The sequence below is a fragment of the Fopius arisanus genome, unplaced genomic scaffold, assembly GCF_000806365.1.
Source record: "Fopius arisanus strain USDA-PBARC FA_bdor unplaced genomic scaffold, ASM80636v1 scaffold00001, whole genome shotgun sequence".
Taxonomy (NCBI): Eukaryota; Metazoa; Arthropoda; class Insecta; order Hymenoptera; family Braconidae; genus Fopius; species Fopius arisanus.
The window spans coordinates 1,972,628-1,990,799 of NW_011887740.1; the positions used below are offsets into that span (position 1 = coordinate 1,972,628).

At 39.7% G+C, this 18,172-nt stretch overlaps 1 protein-coding gene and 1 long non-coding RNA gene across 2 annotated transcripts; both read right to left on the reverse strand.

Annotated features, from left to right (window-relative positions):
- Positions 1-6,999: 6,999 nt before the first annotated feature.
- Positions 7,000-8,107, reverse strand: LOC105273180 (uncharacterized). The gene is made up of 4 exons (XM_011315469.1): positions 7,900-8,107; positions 7,786-7,838; positions 7,392-7,509; positions 7,000-7,312 (listed from the first exon to the last, which is right to left on the reverse strand). Exons 1-4 carry the CDS (start codon positions 8,018-8,020, stop codon positions 7,185-7,187), a joined length of 420 nt encoding a protein of 139 aa, XP_011313771.1. The 5' UTR covers positions 8,021-8,107; the 3' UTR covers positions 7,000-7,184.
- Positions 8,108-9,482: 1,375 nt separating this feature from the next.
- Positions 9,483-10,271, reverse strand: LOC105273188 (uncharacterized). The gene is made up of 3 exons (XR_892886.1): positions 10,154-10,271; positions 10,015-10,098; positions 9,483-9,600 (listed from the first exon to the last, which is right to left on the reverse strand). It is a non-coding gene; the product is annotated as an uncharacterized lncRNA (long non-coding RNA).
- Positions 10,272-18,172: the final 7,901 nt, after the last annotated feature.

An 18,172-nucleotide genomic window follows, 5' to 3' on the forward strand; every position in this document is an offset into this window, starting at 1 on the left:
GAAGAATCAAAAAGGAACGAAGAAAAATCGTTTAAAAAACGCGAATCCAATTTTTTTTACTCACACAATAATAATTTTCAAACAGTACCTTCGAATTGATCATTTTAAACCTATAGAACAATATTTATTATTCCGTTCTTCTATTAAGAAACAAATAAACCGATTTATTACCCTTCATCTCGAAATTGAAGGACTATAACGATTATTCGATCAATATTGACTCAAAATGAATCAATAGATGGCATTGATTAAAACTAATAAATTAATCGAAAATGGCGAATTGATCCACATATTATTTTCCATTGGAACGTCAACCGGTTTTTCTTGAAAGCAGCGCGAGCCGACAACATAATTACGGATGATCCCCATACAGAAGAATATTCCACGGGTGGTCCGCGTCACCGTTGCATTATACACGTATTTTTTCCGTTAAACTGATAAAATAACCCGAAAAATGATTATAGCAATCAAAACTCGCTTGATCATCCGAAAAAATGAAGTTCTCTCATCTGACGATGAGAACAGAAGCGATCATTTGCCTCTCACTCCGATGCAATCTTTTTTGGCATTTCTTCCACCGCGATCTCCGGTGAAGATGCATACGTGCCATTTTTACCTCGACTGGTCATTTCGAAACGACTCATTTAAATTTTCTGCCCTAACGAACTCATCCACCAAACGCCCCTATTAAAGTATGTCGAATAGCCCCCAGGGAGACCTGATCTCCCTAAAATCACCCTGCGATCGGTATCAATGACCTCTTCAGGGCATCCCGGAACAAATTAGAAAGACAAACCTCGCCGGTGTACTTCGTCAAAAGAAATTTACTATTCCGTGTTCGCATCTTCACCTTCTCCCTCCGACACGAGCAAAAAAAAAAACACCACCGAACGCGTGTTCTCGAAAATTTGCCATTCAGTTGGAACGAACCAAAAACACGATGTCGAACAGAAATTTCTCAGTCTACCGTTTTCATTATCGCAGGGAATAATCGCATTCCCGACGATTCCGTGGATATGCGGCACCAAAAGAAGAAAAAAAGGAGCCAGCAAAAAAAAATGGAATAAAAAGAGAAACAAAATGAGCAGAAATTTCTCTCGGTTACTTTGAATATTCCTCAGATTTAAAAACGTTTAAAAACGGAAAATGAGCTTGCCGAATAATTGAAGTTTAATGATGATTTTAAAAAATATTAGCTCATGTAAATGGCGAAAATTTTAATGAGTAATTCATAAATAATTCATATGGGCTGTGTTGTTTTTGCTCTGGATCATCGATGCAGAGTGACTTAATTTGAATGGTCAGAGAATGGACCAAGTGGGAGGAGAAGATCGGGTCGCGTGGTGAGGGATCAGGAGTGGCTCGTTTTTCTCGTCTCATTCGAGTGGTTGCATACATACATATAATAAGAAAGAGTTGCCTCGGTGGACCCCACCAGGTGAGATAACGAAGACATCGAGACGAACGAAGACACTTCCCTGGCGTTATACGACTGCACAACTCTCACGCGTTCTCATCCACTCGGGTAATCTTGCCCAAGTGGTATATATACATTGGCCGACGTTTTATATACGGACTAACTGGCGAGGGATATGATAATCGGTGAATACGTGAGCAAGGCGCGAAGAGGGCTTCTTGTACAAGAGCGCAAGGTGAATTAAGAGAGAGAACATGTACAAGAAAGAAGGGATGGAAACACGCCTACTCGTTGAATATACAACGATCCGCATAGTCTTCAACCTAACGAACCGAACGTCTTGGCCAAGTTCCTAAAGTCAATTTACTCCCAATATTTATCGAGTTACCAGTAAATATAATGCAATCGTTGAGGACACAGGTCTCCACCATTGCACTGTCAAATCTTGGTGTCAATCAGCTGCGAGGACAACGCATCACCAGACGACAGAATAAAATCCTCCACCGCTAAAAAATATATACAGATATATGCTGAATCGGTGTGTAAAACATATATGCACTTATAATTAATTATAATTAATTATATTTTGGATATATACTGTTTTTCATGTGAGATGTTTATTTTTATTTTCAAACATTATTCGATCTCGGTGTCCATATTCTTCCAGCCTTCCTAGTAAGTACATTGACAGACCGAAGGTGATTTAGTGGACGTAATATTTTCCTCATCTCCTCCTTTTCTGTATTCCCCTCGTAATAACCGAAAAATGAACTCATGGTGTGAGCAATTTTCCAGTGGAAAATTGTAGAACCGGTGGAAATGGTGATGGCGGGGTTCTCCGCAATTGTGAAAACTCGCCATCAGTGAGAAACCCTCCACAAACCCGAGTGGACGACCGCATATTGCGCAATGTCTGTTGAAAAAAAAAAAATGGTCTCCCCTGAATGCACTTCCTCCAATGTTTCATCTTGGTGCTCACCCCCGTCGGGGCGTAGTATACAAGACTGGTACAGTAACGACTCCAACGGAGCCATTGTCTGTCGCCTGGAGGTGCACATAGTACGCCCCGTTTTTCCAACGTGAGAGGAAGCATTCATTGTCCAGGAGAGGATGCAGCGATGGTGAATGGCCAGGGTATCTCGTTTAACTTCAATTACCGGAGCTTCCCTTTCACCTTCCCCTTCATGCATCATGGGGTATCTCTCTTCAGCTACTCTGGGACACTGCACGACGCCTCATACACTCAATTGTACCTAGGGGGCGGTGTATCGTCCTCATTCTCTTTTTATCCCTCTGCTTTTTTTTTTTCTTTTACTGTTCCAGGATGGAGAGAGGTCGTGCTTTTTACGCGGTGGTTTACCTGCTTAGCTCGTTAGATTCTCTTTTGGACACCAGTCCTCTGTACCCCCAACCGCACCACAAAGTTCAAGAGCAGGAGAGAATGCGTCTTTCCCATTCTCACTGTATTTTTTCACCTTTTTTCCAACCAACAACATCACCTTCATGTTCATCTCCGTCTGGCATAAAGAGACATTTTTTTGCCCATGAATTTTTCTGAGGTAATAATAATATTATGGAAAAGATCTGAAAACGGATGTCGCATCGCATCTCCATAAATTATTTGTTAATTTTTCTTTATCATTTTTCGTTGGATAAAAAAATACTTCACAAGGGGGTAAAAAAAGGAATATGAAGAAAGAACAGCGGAAAAAAAATTACGCAAGTTCATTTATTCCAACAGCCCGGAAATGCCCTGCAGCTTCTGCTCCTGTCCGGAGGGTCTCGGGAGCCACAAAAATTTTCCCACACAATATCCGGTATTTAACGAAGGGATGAGCCCCCAATAGCGCCTAATCGACCCTGATTTCCATCGATGAGTTGAAAAAAAAAATCGGTGCTGTGACGTTGCCAAGGAAAATTAATAGTCGAGGAGAAAAAAAAATTAGGCGATGACGAGAATATACCGAATTGATAATAATCACTGGCCACCGATATTAAACGTGCCAAGGATGATGGTTAGAACGATTAAACGGATATCGAGGGAGTGACCTGGACCACCTGGTGGAATCGCTCCTGGGTTAGGGTAGCGTGGCACAAAAAATTACGAACCCGGCCCCCTGGGCCCCATTTTTTTTGTTCAAACCCCGAGAAAAAAAAATCCTAAAACAATGTTCATGATGAGAGGTAAAATAAACTTCTTGTTTTGTTAATATTTTTTTTTCTCACCGATAGAAATCGAAAATTGCCCAGGGTGGGATCAACGAGTGGAGGATAAAACGTGAGAAGAAGATAGATGCTCTTAAGAGGCAGGAAGTGACTTCAAATATTTGGCCAAGGACCCAATTTAACTGGCCCCAACGAGCCTCCGGTAATTTCCCGAAGATTCTGTCTCTCGAATGTCTTTCACCGTTTCCGGATGTCGATCAGATGTTACGAGAATCTGTCGCCTGTCTAACGGTGATGGGGTACAATGGTAAGAAGATATTTTCTCTAATGCGTAAAAAAAGATCCGACGATTTTGTTGAGGGTAGGAGAGGGCCTCATGGAGGTTAATAAGCAAGCAATCTACCCTGGGACCTCTAATGCTCGCCTAAATATACAGAACGTGATTGGAATGGGGAGAGCTGCCTAAAAAATGGGGATTGAGAAAAACTTTATGGAGTTTGGTTCAATGGTAATGGGAAGTGAGTTTGATTAGTTCCACTGTAATTTCGGGGGCATTAATGCCCACGATCTGGGATAATTTCACTACTCATTTCGTTAATTAATGCAATTCATTCATCAAGAGATTGGTATATCCGCAGCTGTAAATTAGAATTAGATTTTTAATGCGAATTTCAATTAATGAGTGTCAAATGAAGCAGCAATTTATTACTTTAATATTCATTATTTATATTTTTTCGTCCATTTTAAACAATCGCATGAAATATTATATTTACACTGGCGTTTTGTTGAAGTTCAATTAAAACTCATTTAATTGAAAATTCAGATGAGATTGTGGCGGAAATTTGAAGGAATTTCCAACATCAAGAACTTGAGGATTTCAAATTGTCAATACGAGATTTACCCGAGATGAACCAGAAATCTCGTTTGATGTTTCTCCCGAGACAAATCACGGTAACTCCAATCCCGGGCATGACTCCATAAATTCCCGTGGAATTCAAAAGAAACCGCATAACACCGAAATGATCAATGATATGTTCTGTAGCGAAGGAAATAAGCGGCACGGGTCCAGGGTATCTCCAGTGAATCGTGGCTATTGTCAGGCTTTGATTCAGGGCTATGAAGAAAAGGGGGCGTGAATTTTTTCGCAAGTGTGGGCCCAACGATCTAGCACGCTCAAATGACACCGATGTACCCAAGAAAAGGACCATAAAATACACTTCTGTTAAATGTGAAAACGTCCATAAGGTAAAATGTCATGGAGACCAGGGGAGACTAATGCCATCGTCTCCTATTGAAGATACTGACCACAAGAAATATCGTGCAGTGATTTCTACGAAGGTTACAACCAAAACGTATCCTCTTGCTTCATTTTTCCAATGGTCAGACGCTTTTATACCGTCTCCTCGTATTTTTTTATTCTCCGATGTGACAAAGAGCCAGTGTCGAAGAGAATTGAAGCCAGTGAATGGTTGACGGTCAATGCCGAGGCGTGAGACCCCGGGGGGAACGTAGAATTGTCCAAGTGAAAATGCGAGACTGGGTGAATGGAATAAAAGAATGGCATCCAAACGAGCCAGTGTTAGACAAGACCAGAATCAGTTGGGAAAAAAAGGAAAAAATATGTGGACGATTTAGACCCGTGCCCTCAGGGCGAATATGCATCTCTCGTGGAATAACAAATCCAACTTCCACGAGGAAATTTCAACTCAATTGCATTGCGCTACTCTTGTGTATCTTTGCCGTACCCCAGGCCTCTTCAGGGCTTGCGATAATATTTTTCTAGGCGACCCAAGCAAACTCGATATGTACCCCCAACCAGGATCACCTCGCCGATAGCTTGAATTTTTCAACTTGGGATTAGAAAAATCCGTTGCCATCCCGAGGAAAAAACTTTTGGGGTCTGGTGAATAAAAATTGGGGAATAATGGTGTGATTCTTCTCATTTTTTTTTGGGACTCAGTTTTTCTGAGCTCTTTAGACGGATTATTTATTTTAGTGGAGACTGTGTATTGAATATTTGTGGGAAACGGATTAATGAAAAAAAATTTCGTCCTTTCATCGTAAATATCCAGGGAGAAAAACATTTTCAGACTTTGAAAAAATTGTCGTTATAATTTTTTTATTCATCATCATTTTATCGTTTACTAATATTTGGTGTGCGCTTCGAGCCTCAGCGATGGTGACGTCGGAGTACACGCACAAAAAATTTATTCGATAAATGAAATGAATAAAAAAAAATATTCAATATATTGAGTTAATAAATTTTATATCCCCCGAGATTGAATTTCGAATAATTTTATAATTTCATTGAATAGTCATTACTGGCGGCGTGGGATGAATATAATCAACCAGTGAGTTTGTTTATTTATTTCCCGAGGCATCAATTGTAAGGCGGATTGATATTAAAGAATCTCGAAATGATGACCAGAGGGTAAAAAGAAGAAAAGAGCACGTGCGCGTGTCTAAATCGCCAAGACGCACGCCAGGACCCACGAGCCAAGGGAGATGGTTCTCTGAGAGAGAAATGAGATTCCAGTGAAAAGACGAAGTGAGACAGATTGTTGGGTATCTGGCGTAGATGCAGCCGATGCAGAAAGCTGGATGCACGAGGTATCCACCTGTAATTACGTGAAGGAGAAGCTGCACTTGATGCGGATCTAACGTTCATCGGTGAATGCCCATTCCCCTGCACTTCATCTCTCTCTGATTCTCTCCTCTTTGGCTCCTGGACGATCACCCCGAATAAACCAGGACAGGTTTTTGGCATAGCCAATTATTAATATGAGCAAGAGGGAGAACTGGGTAGAGAAGGAGACGAATACAACCTTGTGGGATGCAACGGTGTGGTCCTGTGGTGATTTTTTTATTGGCAGTCGCCAATATCGCGTGCATACTCCACTTGTTTTTTTTTTTATTTATTTTCGTTATCCAAAAGCGGATAGATAATCAACAGGGAACTCAAGTCTCCTTATCATCGTCCTTTTGCATTAATTCCACGGCGTTATAAACGTAAATGAGCAGTCCGTCGGTATCTTTCATTCGTTATAAAAAAGAAATTAAAAAACTCTCGGATATCTTATTTTGAGAGGTTCAACTGGGGACAGGAGTTTATTCTCAATTTGGAGGTAAGCTTGAATGAGACTTAATGGCTCACCAAATCTTTTAGAGTTTATTGATTAATTATCTGGGTTTATTGGGGGCGATTGTTTAATTGGGAACAGGGAGGCGTTTAGAGGATGGGGATAGGAGGCTGTCGAGTTACGGTGGTGGGTTTGCATTTAATTGATTGTTTTGGTGCATTTGGGGTATGGATTATTTTTATCGTGGGATGCGTTGATCGATCTCTGTCGGGCAATTCGAAATTATATTTTTTAATCAACCCGATTCCACACATATTTTGGCATAGACGCAAAAAATTTAGCAACAAACAAATTTTTATTTCACTTCAGCTCCAGGGGTTGGACTACAATTTTTGGGGGACGAATGCCCCAGCAGACACTTCCCAAAATTCAATTTTTTTATGATAATTGTTACCTGTATTTATCTCGCAGTCAATAGTAATGTTTTTCTGGGCGAATAAAATAATTTATAAATATTTTTGTTAAGACGGATTTGCAGGATTATATACGCAATAATTCGCGCCCTGAAGTGCTTGTTGGAGTTCGGCATCACCCCAACTGCATACGTTCAGCAGTTTCGATTCCTCGCATGGCGTCATTGTATCATTAACTGAAACATTAATATGCATGAGCTATTCTATCGAGAAAATTTTTAAAATGAGAATGCCTTTCATTTTCGGGAAATTTACATTGCGATATGCACTCCTCATGACTTTTTCGCAAAGCCTCGACCACATCCGGCTCTTTTATTACTTTTGCAACAGCTTCCGAAAGCTTTTCTAGCGAAGGGCGCCCTGAATCGTCCAACTGAGAAAAAAAAATCAGTAATCATTCATGAATTCAGTAGCAAAGCTGTAGACCGAACCGAGTGTTTGGGAAATATCACGGAATCTAAGGGATGTAGCGAAATATTTGTAGAAATATTTTCTACAGCTCTCAATCAATTCTGCAAAAATGGTTTTACCTGAATTTTTTATATCTGCCTTAGGGACGCAGATATTTCTCAAAAATCGAGGGAATTCGGATTCGTCAAATTTGGAATAGATATTTCAACAATAAATATTCTTAAAAAATTATACGTACACCTCCGAGTTCTCCCTGGACACAATTCCAGAAGCAATCATCAGTTTTGTCCACTAAAATACAATATTTTAGATTATGAATGACATACTGATTGATACCTGTGTTTCCACTTACTCTCCTTTTCACATTCTTCTCTAGCCTTTTTCCATTCGTGATTAACTGTACAGTTCTGTTTTGCCAGACAATTTAAGGAAATCAGCACGCAAATCCCGAGAAGATGAATGAGAAGAGCCATTTGTAATTCTGTTGGTACAAATCTATTTGACCAGTTCACTTTAACCAAATGAAGTTCCGCTTTTACTTACTACAATTTTCTATTGAACTTTCAGCTATTCGCTGCATTTATCACAGGCAATTAGTTCGTAGTAAGCCATTATCGATATTCCATATCTAAATTGTCCGCCAATACCTTCGACAAGGAATAAAAGTACTTTGCAGAATTTTTTATGTACTACTTACACCACCAATTTCTAGGTCAATGACACAGAGTGCGATTTCAAGTAAAAAAATTATTAAAATTCATAGTTGCCTGGAAATCTATTGAAATTCTCAAAATTTCAAGTGGCAAAACCGGGTATTTCCCAATTTATTTTATTTACAATACACCATGAATATTCAATGACAAATTCATTCAGTGACTAAATTGTCAATAAATACTTCCGATCCCTTTAGTCTCTATTCAGTTCAAAACAAACCTTCACCCTCGTGCGAGCAGAATTTCCACAACAATTCTCTCAAAACACATTACCCATCCCACAGAAAACACTACCGCAATAAAACCCAAGCAAAAAGGCAAGTACATCCCGTTACATTCCGTTTATCCATCCACGAGTGTCGCGAATTGGGAATCGTGCGTATCCCATCTCTCCCAAAAAAGTGGGGATACATTACCGGTACCTCGAAGATCCTTTTCTTCATCGGGTAGAAAAACGAGAGTGTACACTTGCACGTTCTCTCTGGGTGAAGAAAAAAAAAAAATCCCCCACCCCCAAAAATGAGTGTAAACCGAGTTGCGAACCAAATGCGGAGCCAGTCTCAAATTAAAAGCGGAGTGCGTGTGCGTAAAATGCGCGAGAAGGTTGAAAACGAAGAAAAGGAGAGGGGCCCCCACTGGCCCCATGGCCCAGGAACCTACAAACCCCATCGTTTTCTTGGTCCCAATCGTGCTCCAAAAGTCGAGCAACCGTCTCCCCTTTCATTCCTCCTTTTTTTTATTCCAATTCCCTTCCGTCCATTTAACTCGTTTTCATTTCCCCTCTCTCCGCCTCTCTTTTTGATCCACCAACTTCACCTTCACATCATATGCCTCATTTTCTTACTTTAAATTTCTCATCTCATGTGGTGTTGCTGGATCCTCTATCAGTCTGTCTTCCTCCAGCTGAATATACCCGTAAACAATGCTCTGGAGCGTGTATAACAAGGCCCTCGGCTTCTTCAAGAAAACAGAGGGAACTCTCTCCTGCTCCTGGGTATATTATGCGAACGCCCTCCTCTCCGGAGGGAATGAGGTAAACCGCTCGAGAAGTACGATAAAACCGTCTCGAAATCTTCCTCGGTGTTCATCCCCTTCGCCCAAATAACAGGAGTCTTATTCTTCCAAATTACTCGGTGCAATCCATTTTTGCGGCCCTTGGAAATTTGAATGAGTCCCTGATGCTGTTCCTTTTCGCCGCATTCAGACAGAGCGAATTGATTTTGGGAAATCCGTTATAATGAAAGAAATTTTCAGTTTAAGTTACGGAATCCACAATTCGTTCAATGATTATTTACGGAAGCGCCTCAACGTTTTTGTCACGGTATTCCTTCAAGGAAAATCTATAAAAAATATTTAATGTAGAGTAGGCCAATAAATTTTTATATTTGGCCGATTGAAAACTATTAGATAATTAAATGGAAATTGAAGGTAAATCCAATTAATTTCGATTCAGATAAATTTAAAAGAATTGGATAATTTTTGAATTAATGAAAGTGACAGAATGAGAAAGAATATAAAATATTGATAAATTGGTACTTCAAACATGAAAAATTCTATCTCGAATCACTCGGACCCCCCTCGACGCTATGGAAAATGTTATTACGCAGCAGAGTAATTACAATTCACGATACAATTACCAATTTATCGGGGTTTAAGTAATAATGTCAACAGTCTCCATTAATTTGTTTTATCCTCATTTCAATATCACCCAGGGCGAGGGCCTCTCGAGTTTTTGCCCGGTAAATCGTAATTACCCGTCCTGTTTTCTCCTCATTCTCAAGCGTCGACTCTTGAATGTTTTTTAATTTGCCATTTATCGATTATCGGTTATAGCCCAGCTGGGGAAAAAAAAAATTAAGTGAACCAATTCCAAACGAGATCTCTCCGACGTACGTTTTGTCGTCATGTGGATTTTTATGCTCGAATGCCTGTGTTGTACGTTACAGTATTACGATTGTACGTAGTACACTCGGTACCGTTTCCGAGGTACTCACGTACGATGGTTGCATTAATGCACGCTACCGACTTGTTTCAAACACTGGATTCTCCGGTACCAAGTATGGTGGATTACGTCGGTTCACTTCGCAAATTCAAGGGAATGCTTTTTTTCACTAGCACTGCGGGTGGCAACGAGTGGTTAACGACTCAGGCGTAAATTTTATTTAATTTTCATTGGAAAACCTTCGATAAGATGGACAATCATGGTCACTGCGGGGTGTCCCATTTCAATTTCATTTACGAGATTTAATTCAATGTGAAAAAGTTTCAACAGCAAAATTGCTGGATTAAATCCATTGACATCTCCATTCAAAAAATGTTCAAGACTTTGGCTAAGTATTCAATTAATTAAAAAAAAAACAGAAAAATTCAGGGATAATCATTCGATTTCCTAAATGAATTTGTACTCCAGAATTTTTTTCATCGACAAAGACTGTTCCATGGCTTTTTTAATAATGTTTAACCGGGAGACCTTTCGTCATTATAATGCCGATGTCACTTATAAATAATACGAAAATTCAGCGGGTTAAATCGCGTGCCCAGGACGCATGCGCCAAGGCGATATTGCCACGCGACCGACGTGCGCACCTCCTCGACCTGGAACATATCTCAAGACACTTTCTCTCTTCCTCATCCAGCAGCATATAACTGTCCTCATCACGTGCTGCTTTATTTTTTCAGCCCAGCAAATGCATTCTCCATTTTGCCCCCTTCATCCTGGTCATTCCGGTGTGAAAGAAGGAGGAAGAGAGTGTTCTGTTACTTCTGGTGCTTCCAAGTGCAGCATCTCGAGTTGCCAGGTTCCCACCGTGCCACCCATATCCCATCAAGTACAACCGTACTCCCACCAACAACCATTGCCAAGGGCTACTGCACATGTGGTGATGTACAGCTCCAGCATTTCTAACTGCCTCCTCATTCTCTTACAGCTTCAACTCCATTTTTTTAGCGCTTCTCCTTCGTTCAACCTGTTCCCTCAGTTAAAAGTTTATCTCGAGTTATTTATCTGGGGATAGAGAACATGCGAGTCATTTGAGTTGAGATTTTTCGTTATTTTTTTCAAATAATTTTTACATTATCTGTGAGAATTTTTTTTTACAAAAATGAAGTACGATAATTGTCGGAATATCCTTGGACACTTTATTTTTTCGGAGGCTTCAAGGGAGCCCAATAAAGAGATCCACTCGTATTTGTGTTTCACTAATTATAATTATAATTTATCCGTGATCATATGCAATGCACTTTTTGTGGTAATTGTTGTAACTGAATCAGAAATGAGTCCTCGCACAGAAAAACATATATTAATACGCCAAATATATATTAATTATGCACAGATATGTCGCATATAATTGTAATTATATACATTTTTTCAGGGAATTGTTTTTTTAATTGTCGGAAATATTTTTGGGTTTTTTTTTTATTCTGGCTTGAATACCATTTTTTGAGCACATATGAAACCTGTCGAGGAAAGGAATAAAGGACCCGTAGGGCATTTGAGGGGTGTCACGATAATCGCGGATTCACGATGTTTCATCTGTGAACGGGTGACTGAAAGCCAAAAGGACCTGAGGATTGGTGACAATAGTCGGTGAAAAGCCTGGAAGGTGGAAAAGCACTTGTAATCTGCGTCAGAAGAGCTATCTCCACATTTGACACTGTAATCTCCAAGTTTTCTTTGTGACACTTCCTTTTGAAATTTTTTGTCAGGAATTCTTCCTTTCTCGAGTCTCTGGGAGGTATACGCTCGACTTTTGATGGAATTGGGTCGCAAATTGCGAGGCTATTTTTTGGGAAAAGCTGACAGGCGAAGGGATCAGGTGATTGTCATCTAACCAGTGGATTTCCGCTGAAATTAAAATGAAATATCCTGAAATCAACTGGTGGCTTTAATTATTCTGTTTTGTTATTTCTCTGGCAGACCCAAAAAGCGTAAACCTCTTGAACAAATACGCGCAATAACAGAATCCTCGGAATTCTTCTTATCAAATGAAGAATCCCTCATTTCAAGTGCCTCAACAATCCACCAGATCCTCGCACTGGTGCGTTTGGGCGTGTGTAAGGGCCTGGATCGAAAAACCAGAGGAAAAAAACATGAGATATGAAAATAAAAAAAAAAACGAAAGCAAAATAAAGAAGACGAAGAACGTGCCTGAGCTGACGGGCACACATACATTGGCGTGAGGAACAGGAGCACGTGTGCCTTGACCACCTCACACACATCAGCCCTCCGATGTCCACCTCCACCTCCCAATGTACCTCAGACGAGATGAGAATGACCGGGGGCAGCGCACGCGAGTCCATAATCATACACTTGCCCAGGAAAGGAAGAGTTTTGATGAGCCTGCGCCACAGCGTACGTGGAAAAATTTCAACAACACCGATCAGGAAAATCTTTTTGTGATACAAGTGAAAAAAAGAACACTTTTTAGCACAGTTCGCACGCAAGAGCTCCCTCTTCTGCAGCAGTATCAGAAAATTATGATATACTTTATATCGTAATGTACTATTTTGGCCAATAGGAGTTTTTTCGCATGAGTCAAGAGTAAATCGTTATGATTAAATTATTTTTTATCACGAGACCAAACTAGCCGAGTTCTGAGTTCTGAGTACGATTGAAGGCAATGAAACTTCTTCTTTCATTCGCAGTTCGAATCATTCAGCTAGCATTAGTGTTTACTAAACTCTTTTTTTTTTTGCACCCGAATGAATCGATGGAGTCCTAGAAAATCCCTGACAGGAGCGTCAATTCCATCACAAACCCAAATCTAATCCACAAAATTCCCAGAGAAATTCCCCCATTTTATTACGATTTTTCTCTCACTTTTTTCCTCACTTTATCCTTGAGTCTTTCATTCTCCCATCACCATGGACGGATTAATCCCCAGTCGGGAAAAAAGGAGTTTGTCAGTTTAAAGTCCCTCGAATCCCTGGATTTCCACGGGGTAACATTTCGCCCCACGTGGATTCATCATTTCCACAAAGAAACACGTGACACGCTCCAACGAAATCCCAATGTATCCGACATCACACAAACGTAAAAATGAAATAAGACGATTTTTTGAAACGATAAGTTTCGCTGGATCGTGTATTCTCCCCTTGGGGGTAGATGCCATCTACCAGGGTAACGCGATCTTGATAATAACACCCCGCTGCTAGACAATTTGACAACGGATTCGTCCTCAGACGTTCCTTTAATCTCACCTACTGTTATAACTCATATTCTGTTTTGCCTGTAAAAAAATTAAAAATCCCCCATTGTTGACGGGAGAGCGGAATAAAAGAATAAATAAATCAACGTAACTTCCACTTCTTCCATGAATAACTTTTTTCCACTCCTCTACAATTATTTCTAACAAAATTCAGGCCAAAAAAAAATATATTTTTCCATTTTTCCCCCACGCAATGAGAGAAAAAAATTCTTTTGCTAAATCTTACTACCAATATTTACTTCCCACCAGTGAAGATAGTAAATACTTGCTTAAAACATGCTAATGCCAAATATATTTTATTGTAGTTAGTAAATATACTTGGGAAAGAATTTTTTTGTTAATTGCGAGAGGAAAGTACTCTCGAATCTACTTCATTTGATCTATTCATTAAAATTTGTTAGGATCAAGTACATTTTTTGTTCTTGTGTTCTGTACTTACCGACGGCGTAAAAATCTGCAACTCTGGGAGTGCCACCATACGGCAGAAGTCTGAACTGCAATTGAATTTGAATGAAACCTCCCAATTAGAACGGATCCCTAACACGCACTAAAATGCCAATAAATTCGAAGCGACCGAACACGTTAACAACAAAAAGAAAAAACCGAAATCCATCCGCATTTATCCATCCGACGGAATTCCACCGCTAATGAAGTTATTTGGTATACAGTCTCCTGTCCCGACTATAATAATCGATTAGGTAATCCCGAAGAAACCCGGTATGAGAACGAGGGCCTGAAGAGGAGTGAGTGTAACTCAATTAGGGAGAAATAAAATGACCAGAAAAGATGGCCAGACGCCGCCGAAACGTCGTAATCAAGCACACCTCGATTAATCTCTCGCCCATTTCATTTTCAACGTGCAACACACACAAGATAACTCGAGGTCATCATCTCCATGGCTTTTCTCTCCCTCTTTACGGTTGAATTAAACGAGCTACAAACACAAGTCGTCATTTTACCCGTAAAGCCCTCATGCACTCCCCTTTAAACTGTTTTTTTTTTCAATTAAACAAACACTTGGCGAAGTGTTTATTTAGGTTTTTCATTAAAAAAGCGCTTCGCTGACAAGAAATAACTCGATTTTTGATAAGAACTTTGAGTAGACTCCATACAGGTATTTTATATACATTAGTCAGTATTTTTTTTTTTTGATTTTTTTTGTAAATGAAGTGCTGTCGTAGGTGTAGCCCGTCAACACTTGAAGTCGGTGAATGAAAATTGTCAATCTTCCCACACTTTCACGAAAAATATGCGGAATAACGGGGTGGGGAGGAATCACTTCGTTATCACGAGAAATTTCAAGTGGAAACGGCTTAAAAATAAATGAGCCAAAACTCTGGAGTACAGAATAAAAAATTGAGGGGAGTGGGGAGGATGATCCAGGGCATAAAGGGATCAAGAGAGTAGCCGCCGGTGGAGACGTAAAATTTAAAAGGATGAAGCAGTAAAGTCGTAAGGTATGAGGCACTATCTCGGGGCCACGGGATGGGAACAATATTTTTGGGAACCGGTCGCCACGCGCTCTCGGGGTGGCTTCCAAGTGATTCTCCAGTGCTGAGAAAATTCACATATTCCTCTTTTTTATGTGGACATTTATTTCTCCGTGGTTATTTTTTTTATATTGCTATTTTTTGCTCAGTTTGTTCTCGCATGCGCTCAATTTCAACTTGTTGCTCTCGTACGTTTCATGTCTCGCAGGCGATTTTGCTTCTTTCTGTTGATTTTTAGGTGGAACTCTTTCACTCGCCGAGGATGTGAAATCGTAAAGTGAAGATGCGACAACGATCCTCCACTGGTAACGACCAGCGTTACGACCCGGCCGCTCTGTGTAACCCGGAGCTTTTTATGAAATTATAAAGTCATAAAATCAAGCTACTTTACGTTCCCTTTGATTTTTTTTCCCCCTTTTTATTAGGTTTTTTGCTACTCTTTGGGGTATTAAACACGAATGGTAATTTGAATGGAGTTTAATGGCTTTATGTTTGGAGTGAGAGAAAAAGTTGCTTTTTTTCGCTGTGAAAAATGGGGATGAAATTTTTTACATGGGAAAATAGAATCATAAAATTTCCAAATATAATTCCCCCCAAGTCTGAATTGGATTTCCCTTTAAAAAAAAGACCGATATAAGGAAAAATTTCACCGTTGAAATAATTTATTAAAAATTATTCTAGTACATCTGATTAAAAATTTCAATTCGTTTCAAAAACGTATGAATTTTTGTTGTTACTGGCTATTTCAGAAAAAAAGGAATCGTAGACTTTTGTAATGGAGAAAATCGGAGAGTTAAAAAGTCCCTCTTTCACGATTTCAAAAATGCGTGAGATGTTGCCAGGGTGACTCGTCTGACTCTCATTCGTTTCTCATCCGTGGGATCCCTCGACTTGAAGTAATTCGTTTCACATTCAAAAAGGATTGTCATGTGTCCTCACAAAAATACACCAACTACCGGTGGTAGCCACCGAGATGACTCGACCCAGGTGGCATTCGACCTGGAAAATCCCTCAGATTCAAACAGACAAACCCAGGGACGTCATGCTGTGAATGGCTGACGTATCCCAAATCAACATTTTTTAGATGGAAATAATGTGTGCTCCAAATTCTGTCCATTCATCGAAATCCCATTGGAACTAATTCATTCATTCCAATCTGGAAATATCCTCCACATTCTGCCATGAGGCAAATATTTGCCCAGAAAGATCCAATTACTATTTCATGAAATAATTATCATAAATTCCTACCCATGACTCACGCGATTTGCAATGCGTTGATCGAAGTGGTTAAACGATAAGATGGAAATGTATCCGAATGCAATTTGTTATTCCTCCTACGTTTAAACTAATTACGCAGGAAAAAACTGTTGAGAGTAAGAAACACGAAACTAAGGTAATACGAAACACACGAGGGAGACGTAGCGAAGCCATAAATAATTGAGTGTCACAGGGAGAATTTTTATCGGTTACAATCGATCCTCTGGAGACTGCACATTAATCGCCACGCTGTTATCCAAACGTTTTGCACACACATTTTCAACCAAAATCCAAATAAAGAGTTCGTTAACGAGTCCCACTGCACATACTCATAATAAATAAATCCCAATAAATCCATGACACCTCTAACAATTGAAATTCGTAAAATTGTAATTAAAACATGACTACTTTTATTTTTCCTCTCAAAAATTGAAAATACCAGTAAGCATTCGAGAGTTATGATTGATTATTCCTCGGGAATTCGTTTGCAAATGAAAAGAGAAAGGTTGAAACTTGAAGTTCATACTTACCAATGAATTTACATCGAAACCTCTAATTTTCACCTTGTCTTACTCACAATTCAGTCACCGAATTCACTTGTGCAATTATATTTATCTCCTTCCACTGAGTAACAACACCAACAGAACATACGATCACCACTTGTGCGTGCTAACCGCACCATTCACCGGAGAAAAACTAATTATCCAAGATTTTAATTAACTCACCATCAGTAATTAAATTAAATTGAAATACTTTTTGAATCCACTTTCATACACGGCCCAATGAGATAATTTCCCCACAGAGAGAGGTAAAGAAGTATAACTGGGAGGAGCATATAATAAGTTTCAAGCGTTCACACGTCATTCTCCTGTCCTGTTGAATCGAAAGACCGATAGATCTTGCCGCCCGATTTAATCGTCCGGATATCTCTCCCAGAGATGGCAAAACGAATGATGAAAATCGAGGCGCCCCGTAAATATCTCCACACAATATCTGTATAATTTTTTGACCCTTAATTCATCGCTGACAATTCCCGTCGTAAAAATCTTGGGACCAAATGTCTTCCTAATTTTCACCGCTCATCCGATTTTATCAGAGTTATTCCTCGTGTTTGTCATTGACGAAACTAATTTTCTCCCTCTGAATCGAATATTCCAGGGAACAAATGCGCGGATGAGAGAAGAGGAGTAGAAAATTAATGAATTAATTATTTTATCGGTTATATTGTAATGTCTTTGTGACAGTGACGCAGTCAGTTAAATTGTTATACGTGTCGGAAATGAAAAGGAGTCAACTCCTTCGTCTTTTTTATTTATAATTCCTTCATTGAGATAAGAGAAAACCATTTTCGTGCCACGTGCCATCCCCTTGTGTCCCTCAACTCTCGTTATCGTATAGTACCCGTCAAGGTATCTCTCAGGGACTCGAAGGTGATGGATAAAGACAGTAAGATAGTTGGGCTCGGAGAAGGAAATGGGATGCGAAGTGTCTCTGCACCTGTCGGTACGATCGGCAAGGTGTCCACGAGCTACTCACATATACTAATATATAAAATTGTTCATACACGCGCACGCGCCAAACTGAATACCGATCCGGTACCGATAGTCAGCTAATGAGTTACGGGCACGCCAGCCGATCGAGGGGGAAGTAAATGTAATCATACTTTGGGTTTTAACCGATATGAAGACATGCAGATGTAAGAATAATATTGTAATGAGGCTCTCTCGAGGGATCGAGAGAGAATTGTCAGTTCAGGTTTCACGATACTCACTATGGAATACGATACATGTCCCAAATATATATCAATTATACGCCCATATATTTCAGCCAAAAATCCAGCAAGTTTTTTTAAATCTCAAAATCAAAAATGAATTGAAAGAAAGAATTCTGAAATCGTAATGCCAAGTTTTATTTAATAAGAAAGCTTCACACGAAATCGTCAAGGTTCTCGTTAAAAT